At 35.0% G+C, this 9,208-nt stretch overlaps 2 protein-coding genes across 2 annotated transcripts; both read right to left on the bottom strand.

Moving 5' to 3' along the window:
• Positions 1–1,873, bottom strand: LOC125203972. The gene is made up of 3 exons (XM_048102504.1): positions 1,212–1,873; positions 610–850; positions 1–545 (listed from the first exon to the last, which is right to left on the bottom strand). Exons 1-3 carry the CDS (start codon positions 1,751–1,753, stop codon positions 336–338), a joined length of 993 nt encoding a protein of 330 aa, XP_047958461.1. The 5' UTR covers positions 1,754–1,873; the 3' UTR covers positions 1–335.
• Positions 1,874–3,357: 1,484 nt separating this feature from the next.
• On the bottom strand, positions 3,358–4,187 carry LOC125206354 (heavy metal-associated isoprenylated plant protein 8-like). The gene is made up of 4 exons (XM_048105621.1): positions 4,079–4,187; positions 3,845–4,014; positions 3,681–3,774; positions 3,358–3,605 (listed from the first exon to the last, which is right to left on the bottom strand). Exons 1-4 carry the CDS (start codon positions 4,185–4,187, stop codon positions 3,358–3,360), a joined length of 621 nt encoding a protein of 206 aa, XP_047961578.1.
• Between the last annotated feature and the right edge of the window lie 5,021 nt (positions 4,188–9,208).

Here is a 9,208-nt window from a genome sequence, read left to right as displayed (position 1 = left end):
TAGAGAGAACTCTAGAGACGGTCATTGCCATCCCAAGCAATTGGAAGTTGGAACACGTACGTACAACAGAAGATGGCTTCCGATTCTGAACCCAACACCACAGAAATATGGAGTAAATAACAACAACAACAATTTAAAAAAAAAAAAAAAACTACCCTCGTAATAATTACATGAAAAAAAAAAAAAAAAAAAAAAGCCGCGCTAATTAAAAAAAACTACAGCTCCCATACCCAAAAAAATCATAAATCTTGTCAACCAAAAATTGAATAACTAGAAAAAAATAGAGATAGATGACAATCTCCCCAACGCCTACAAAAATGAATGCACAAAACATTCTAAAGCACCAAAGCTACTTTCTCTGGGGAGCTAAGCACTGAGCGGTGCGCCACCAAAGGCTCATAATGATCTGCTCCAGCCCCGCACCATCCCGTTCCTTTCATAAACAAAAAGAAGGGTGGCTCGCATATCTCACTCCTTGGCCGATGAGGCAAGAAGAATACACAGTTGTCCTCATCAACCATCGCATCCGATCCGTGCGCTTGCAGCTGTAGTAGATAGCACACCATTAACTCAACAATCTCAATGGACAATAAAGAAATGTATTCTCACCACAAAGATTTCTCTTTTGAACTCGGTGGCAAGGCATTCTATTGCAATGTCATCTCCAAAGGCAGCCGCATGGCCGTCTCTGTTTTCATCCACTGTCAATAAACCCTCCTCAGTGTATTGCAGATTGATGATATCGTATTCGTCATCCCCGGAGCCTGATACGGACATGTACTTGGACCAACTCAGTCCATCATCCACAGCTACACATCTTTCTTTCAAAATAGACTCAGCAGCCATTTCTCTACATTAAATTTCATATCACCAAAATATATTACCATTGCATATTTCTGCTAAAGTTGCTGAAACATCTTAAGAGATGGCAACATTTCATATGCAAATGCTGATTCAATATATAGACACAATATCTGGTAACTTGTGCATTTTTTTCAGAATAATGTCCATAGACCATAAATCAAAATTTTTAATTTCAAGTGTAGATTTCTTTCTATCTATTTTTCACAACAATGAATAGAAAGCCGAATAAATTTTAATCGCATATCAGACAAATGAAGGAAAGTAATCAGATTCCGTCTTCAAACAAAACGAGATCTAAAATTAAAAAACAAAAAAAAGAACAGATCGGAAAAAATTGGTGGACATACCTCTGCATACCGAGCTGCACAAGCTCATCAATGGCGGAATCCAATCCCACTCGATCTTCTTTTTTGGCCAACAGCTTAACCTCCTGGACCACATGGATCCCCCAACCTGACTTCAGATCTGGCGTATACATGTTCCTAATCGCCGATTCGATGAACCTCCTCGTCTCCTCGTCCACCGATCCGAGATCCTCGACGAAGCGTTTCACCGTCCTCAGGCGGAGATCACGCGCCGCCGCCTCGACGCCCATGGACTTACGCGCCGCCGTGAAGAGGCAGTTGCCGTCCGCCTCGACCTCTCCGCCGTGGGCGAGCCTGAACACAATGTTGCGGTTCTTATCCTCCGGGTGCTTCCAGAGGACCCCCTTGTTGTAGAGGCGCGTGAGATGCCTCTTCTGCTGCTCCTCCAGACCCGGCACGCTCTCCCACGCGATCTCCGGCTGCGGTGGCGGAATCGACGCCGGATCGGAGGACGGGGTGGTCGTCGGATCGCGCCACGGGATGACCGGGGACGACGCCGTCGAGTCACAGATTAGCTTCCCCATTGTTATCTCCTTGTTTCTCTGATTTTTTTTTTAATTTTTTTAATTTTTTTCTTTTTTTGTGTTGGAAAAGAGACGTTGGGGAGAAAGAAGGGGAGAGGAGGAGAGGGATATTAGGGTTAACGACTTAACGGATAGATTTTTACGAGGCGGGAGGGGGTTCGGTACACGTGTGAGAATCGTAGTGGCTATTTTACCTGTGCGGGCTACAGACCAGACAGCTGTATTTCGACACGTGTCTTAATATGATTGGCCAGATATTGTAACGTTGTGGGAGATTTTCGAGGTAGTAGTTGACTAGTTGGTCTCGCCTCGCGGCGGGAACCCAATAACTTCCGGGATTTTTGGTTCTTATATAATTTTATATGATCAATAATTAATTTCTATTTTCTTTCAATATAGAGTAGTAAATTTTAATGAATTTAATAAATAATTTAAAATTCGCAAACTTAGCGGATAGTGCACTTTCCATAATCCATGACCCGAGGAAGAAATTAACCTTACTCCAGTACAATTTTGTAGTCTAGTTTCATCAATTAAAATTACTTTAAATTCAACATATTATGTCTCAATTTATTCTCTATAACACATCTCTCAATTCTCAAAGAGCGCACCAATTGCTCATTGTCTTCATAGCTGATGTAATTGTTCAATCTGGTGTCTTTACTTGGGAAACTCCACTTCATTTGGTTATTAATATTGCGATGAGATTGCGATGGATATGCTTATATTTTTGGCTGAACAGATTGGAACTTGTAGAATGAGGATAATTTCTTGGCAGGAACTTATTGTGAAGAAATTATTTATAAAATAATTTTTATTTTGAATTTAAATTTAAAGTAATGAAAATATTTAAATAATCCACCTATCATACTATGTTGGAGACTTTGTGTCACATAGTTCTATCATGTTTAAAAATGACCTGTATTTATAAATTGGCTCCGATCTTAAAATTTATACTTTTTAAGATAATTTTAAAGCTGATAAAAAATACTAGTACCAGAATTCGTCCAATATTTTTTTTATTTTTTAAGGCTAATATCTCTTGTTAATAAATGTCCATGGTTCATTTTGGCTTATTAACATAGGGAACGAAAGGTGTATATTGTCGATATATTTAAACGAGAGCCTCGAGAATCATAGAAAACTAGAACTATAGATTTAAAAAAAAGTTAATCTAAGTCCATATAAATGACATTCCAGAATTGATTTGATCAAGTGTAATAATTAATTAGGGAGAAAGCAATCACAATCTATACATCCCAAATAGAAACCCTGTGATCATGTTAATTATCTGAACTCGTGATTTTTATAACGAGTGAAAAGGAATTTCTCGGCTAAAAATGTGTAACACTGCCACATGATTAAATCATTATCATGGCCGAGCACAACTATTAATCACATGAAGGTCAGAAGGAAGCCATACATCAATTTCTTTGCCCCAAATACTCATAAAAATGAAATCATTGCTAAGCATTTTAAGTTCATGTAATTTTACAGATTCACCAATATTACCTCAATTAACCATCCCATCTGTCACAAAGATCACACCATTTCAGTGATCAAATATTTATTTACCCATTTGTGAGGTGATGATAGCATCTTCTTCACATGACAGAGCAAGCATTGGGATTCTCATCACTGAAAATCTGGGGGGCATACACAGCTTGTTGTGAAGCATAGCAATTGCAAGAGCAGTCCACTCCCTCTCCTTTGGCTTTAGTTAAATCAGGTTGCACAATTTCTGCACTTCTTCCACCTCTGTTGCTGATAAACTCCACAAGTTTATGAGGATCCATGTTTCCCTTCACTTTCACCACATTCTTCTCCACATCAACATCAACTCTTTCCACCCCTTACAAAATTTTGGATTAAAATTTCAACCATGTTCTTTTGCAAGAAAAAATACTAGGAAAAACGCGCTACATACCTTCCATGTCGTAGATGCAGCATTTGACCTGTTTTGCGCAGCCTTCGCAATGCATGTTGATTTTCAAAACAACCTCAATGGTCTTCTCATGAGGCTGAGAAGAACAAAAAAGGCTTAATTCAACCAATATATACAAGTAGAGAAGAGTTAAAACTGCAGGTTACCTCCTCCATTTTTTTCTTCTCCTTGTCCTGTTTGGGAAGCTTAGGATGAATGAGTTCCACGTGCTTTCCAGTTTTCTTCCTTAATCTCTGAGCTAATTTGATGGGATCGGCCTTTTCTCCCTTGATGATCACTTTATGATTCTTTGCATCAATCTCAACCCCCTCAACACCTACAAACACACACAAGAGTAATCAACAAAAGAAACAAAAGCTTGATTACTAGTACAAATTAACCTTGGTATCCACGAAGACATTTGAATACTTCATCTCCACAGCCATCACAGTGAATATAAACACGCAGAATGATCACGCCATTTGGATGGTCGTGGTCATTGTGTTCCATCTCCACTTTTTGGTGCTCAAAGCTCATCAAATTGACAACTGTGTTATAATGAAAAGATGATCATGTAAAAGCCTTGGTTGAAAAAAAGAAAAGAAAAAGAAAACTGCAAAATCGTATGTATACCTTTGTTTACAATAGCTTCTAAGATAATGATTTTCACTCGGAAACATGGTGAGAGAGATACATATATAAGGATTTTCACAGGGAAAATTGCATCCAATTTTTACCCAAAATGTTTGCGTGACCGATTCATACAAAATTCAATTCCCATTTGTAGACTTCCATTCTATATGCAGTACGGTCTAGGTTTTATTTTTGGTGAAAAAAAAAATCAGACATACATATTAGCATAATAGCATGTGATTTCCTGCCTGGGCACATTCAAATAATGACTTTGAAGCCATAATTTCACATTAAAAATATGACAGCGACTGTGTAAAAGAAAATAGTAAAAACAATTAAAAGAAATATTCAGATGAGAGCGTCTTATGTTATGCGGAAGTAATTACTTGAAGGAGGCGGGGAATTGATCATCAATCCGGGGTGTATGCTCGTCGTATATGGACTTATCATACACCGACATCGACAATATATTGTTGTTACTATTCTTCTGCAGTACAGAAGCATCAGATGATGTGAAGATTGAATCATAGTCGAAATCGTACTGCTTGTTAATGCCGCCGAAGTTTGAGCTGGACTTTGGCTGACCACCACAGACGTTGCTGAATAACGATCTTTCTTCGAACAACGCCGGCGCATTAGACCCCATCGGGTTAGATTTCTCCCGACGCTCCTCCAGTCTCGCCAATCGTTGCTGGAGGTCTCGAACTTGTTGTCTCAAATCATCATTCTCGATGTCGCACAGATCACACTGCTGTGCAGCCTCTTTGTTTGGGAGATCTCCACGTCCCTCACCACGACCGCTACCATGTTTACGTTCAACCATTGATGATCAACCTGGATCGTGATACTAATTGATGCAGAGAAGAAACGTATAGAAATTTAGAACTCCATAGTATGAAACTCAAAGTAAAATTAATATTCAAAGATCTTTATATAGGCAAAGGAAAATCTTAAACTTATGAAAAAAAAACTTAAAGAAAATAAATAAAAAGAAAACCCTAATTTAGTAGAAGGAAAAATAATTAATATTTTACCATCTACTAATTCTATTAACTAGAAAATAAATAAAATTTAAAATATAATTTGCTTAGCCTCATGTTATGTATTCTATTAACTAGAAAATAAATAAAATTCAAAAATAATTTAGTTAGCCCCAAGTTTTGTACGTTGGAACTGAATCATAAATTGCCAACTTTAGCTTGCATATATATATTTGTAAAATTCCCAAAGAAAAGGGTTGTGTTTTGGGGTTGAAATGTAAATATGAATGTTATTCAGGGTAAAGTAGATTAATGTACGAAAAGGGAAAAGGCCCAACAATCTCTCTGAAGTAAATGAATCGAAGAGGCCCAGCCCAATCCCTTAAAACAAATTAACTTAACAACCCTTTCTTTAACGGGCACTTTCACCAATTTTCATGGCTCTATCACATTACTCATCAGTCATCTCAACCATGCTAGTTCTTTTTTTTACCCCAAATGTAGTACCCCCCATCCATGAATGTACATTAATTAAAAAATATATGAAGATATATAAATTGAAAAGTTAGTACTACAATACTAGTTAAATATGTTGATTTCAAAATAATAAAATGAATTAATGAAATATGTGATCTATTTTCGTTTGTAATCAAAGTGAGATGAAGTTTTTATTGGTTAATAGACGACTAAGTTTAACCTGGAACAATAATGACAGCAAAAAAAAAGAAAATGATGCTGGAAAATAAGGATATACTGTAGGTGATCATTTTCTCTTCTGTGTAATGGACCTTACCTTACTTATTTTAATAAATGATCAAAGTTTTGAGTTCACAAAATTTTAGGTAAAAGGTGCAATTAATCGATTACCAACACCTATCACTCTAAGTTTTCCTTAAGCGAAAGATGGCCTTTCATGGGTATTGGAGTGGTTCTATCTCACCTAACTAATTATCAACATAATTTTTAACGAAAGCGCGCCATTATCCTAATTAATTAACTAGGTCTCGTTTTCTGATAACTTGGATTCTACTTACCAAACATACTATAATTGCGAAATAAGTAACATATGTTGGTATTTATGTCAAATCTAACAACTGATCTCAATCTAAATAATTCTTAATATCAAAACAAATACTTAAATAATAAAAATAGCCTTAAGTTCGTTAGCAAAAGTGTGGGGTAGCCGGGTAGGTGAATGTGAATATGCTCCTGTTGGAGCACTAGCAATGGTGACCGATCGGCCACCCTATCGGCCATCATCAGCCCCCATTGTGGAGAGAGAGCCGATCACCCAGCCCCAACGCTTCCTCCCTTGTGCCGATCCAGCAGCCCCGCCCCATCGCCTCCATCGGCTATAAGATCCCCCCCCCCGTGGGGCATCGGGGCCGCACCCATTTTTGACATTTTTTTATAATTTTATCACTTTTTATTCCCTATATAAATTCAATTCCCATCAATTTTTCACTGTTTGCCTCCGCTGATGTGTGCTTCTGTTGTTTTATGTTTTTATATATATTCATTGTTTACCTCAGCGATCTCAGAGAGTATGTTTTTATATATCTTTATCTTTGTTTTTTGTATTTTTTTTTAATATAGAATTTTTATTTTATTTTTAAGTAACTTTTTTTTATTATTATTTACGTTGTTTTTAATTTACAGCAACAATTTAAAGTGAAATATATAAAAATAGTGCAGATGTGGAAATAAGATAAGTTGCCATTACAGAGAAATGGACTCCTGACACAAGAGAAAATAGAGATAAGCTATGAAATGAACTCCAAATTAAGGCTACCACTGTGACTCTGTGAGTGCCCTTATTGAAGCATATATAGCACGGTCCATGAAGCTGGGTAGTAGGCGATATTAATATGTTTACATAATTACATTATTCAATTGCCAAACTAATCCAAATGATTGATTGCTAGTATGAGTATATATATGGTACTACCATTCTAATTGCAATATTTATACACACGTCCTGCACATAATAACGAATCAAATTTTTGGCTAAATTGATGTATGTGTAGTCTCATTTACAATAGTGTCATTAATAATAAATAGCAGGGGGAAAAAATTTTATATCAAAATTAAGATTAAACTAGAGGTTTTAAATTAGAGTGATCAACCGCCTAGATTATGCTACATAACATATTTTGAAGATTTATTTTATACTTTAGTGATAAATTAAGGAATTGATATTTTTGTAATTATGTAATAATTGATTATATTGTAGATGCATTTGAATAATGTCCTATAGTGCAATATAGATAATGAAACATGCCTCTTTCATAATTGAGAATCCTTAAATATCTACATATAACTAAACAAAGAATAATAATTCTTCATGCTATGAAACCATCACAATAATATTTTCTGAAAGTATTTCAATCACTTTAACTAATTTTAAAATCATAGTAGTACGAGTACAATAGTAGTAGTAGAAAATACTAGTGAAGTGCTAATAGAAAAGCGGAACATGCAAGAAAAGTATAGTTGGTTGCACTCATTAAAAGATGCACAAAGTATCCATTTGTATGCAAAAGTGAATATTGATAATCATTTATTAATTCAACACTAATAAATGACGGCCGCTTGCCCAAAATGAAAAGGTCTACCTCAAACGACCATTCGAAAATGTGCTTTAGTCATAAATGAATCTCAATTAATCCATTATTATAATTCAGTATGAGACCCATGCTAGAAATTACACCAGGATGGCATTGGAATGGAGAAATCAATTACTTGGAGAACAAGAAATGAAGACATGAAGATATGGCAAGAATAATAGAGGAAATAAATTAAAGATTATGGAAAATCAAATCAAGAAGATATTATGGAATTAGAATATATTTTTCATGTATAGCTAGAATTAGTGCACATAAAAGGTTGTGTAACCATTGAGAGAATTTAATCAAAGTCATTCACAATGTAGTCTTTAAAGTTCTCTCCGTCTTTTACTTTCTGCAATATCTTTTATTTTCTGCAATTTTATTTTTCAACAGACATCAGTTTTTGTTCGTTATATATTACAAATATCCACACTCGTATTTTAATTTTACAGAAATACTGTATAAGTGTAATAAAAAAGAAGAGGAAAGTTTGGTGCAATTGGCCACACAGGACGAATGGTCACAATCTCATTATTTCGTGTTCAATAAATATGAACTTAAAGAATGACTTATTGTAGCTTGTAGATAGAGTAGACAAACAATCTTTAACGGGACTTCAAATTGGAAGTTATTGCTTGCCGATGAATGAATATCATCATTTACATTATTTATCTTTTTTGTTATTCAGAAAACAATCTTACGAGTTACAAAATTAAGAAGGAAACATATAAGCCAAAACCTAATAAAATTGAAATAACAATATGCACGTTGATACATTAGTTGAATTAGTTTGTTTATTTAATATTGGTAATGTTGAGCTCAACAATCAGGGTGGGTTTCGTCACGAAAATTCTTCATCAAGCGGACAAGGATTTATGAAATAAAGCTTGTAAATTGCAGAAAAGTATAATGACGGAAATTGAATGTCTCAAAGTAGAATATTGAAATTTTTTTAATTGATTACCAATTATAAAATATTCCACATAGATTAATGATATGTTACATACTTGATGCGAGCACCATCCGTGACCACCACGCTAATTTAAGGCATGTTTAGTGTCGTTTGTTTTGTTTTATACATCTAGTTTGATATAAGTACATTAAAAATTATATTGACACTTTTAATTTACAATTTTTATAAAAATCAAAACTCTATTTATTTGTTTTCTCAATGATGTCTAATAAATGAAAAATTATAAAATTAAAAGTGTTAATAATAATTTTTAGTTATTAATCTCAAACTAATATATAAAACAAAACAAACTACGTCAAACATGTCTTAAACGAGTGTGGTGCTCACAGATAGTGC

Source organism: Salvia hispanica, chromosome 2, assembly GCF_023119035.1.
Source record: "Salvia hispanica cultivar TCC Black 2014 chromosome 2, UniMelb_Shisp_WGS_1.0, whole genome shotgun sequence".
Lineage (NCBI taxonomy): Eukaryota > Viridiplantae > Streptophyta > Magnoliopsida > Lamiales > Lamiaceae > Salvia > Salvia hispanica.
The sequence above is the reverse complement of the archived record's forward strand: the minus strand, read 5'-3'. Positions and strand labels throughout refer to the sequence as shown.

Excerpts from the sequence above, each read along its gene's own strand:
- LOC125203972 (XM_048102504.1), bottom strand. The coding sequence starts at position 1,753 with ATGGGGAAGCTAATCTGTGACTCGACGGCGTCGTCCCCGGTCATCCCG. Across the intron at positions 851-1,211 it reads GTGCAGCTCGGTATGCAGAG|AGAAATGGCTGCTGAGTCTA; the intron begins GTATGTCCACCA and ends AATTTAATGTAG. Across the intron at positions 546-609 it reads TCAAAAGAGAAATCTTTGTG|CTGCAAGCGCACGGATCGGA; the intron begins GTGAGAATACAT and ends TATCTACTACAG.
- LOC125206354 (XM_048105621.1), bottom strand. The coding sequence starts at position 4,187 with ATGGAACACAATGACCACGACCATCCAAATGGCGTGATCATTCTGCGT. Across the intron at positions 4,015-4,078 it reads ATGTCTTCGTGGATACCAAG|GTGTTGAGGGGGTTGAGATT; the intron begins GTTAATTTGTAC and ends GTGTGTTTGTAG. Across the intron at positions 3,775-3,844 it reads AGAAGAAAAAAATGGAGGAG|CCTCATGAGAAGACCATTGA; the intron begins GTAACCTGCAGT and ends TGTTCTTCTCAG.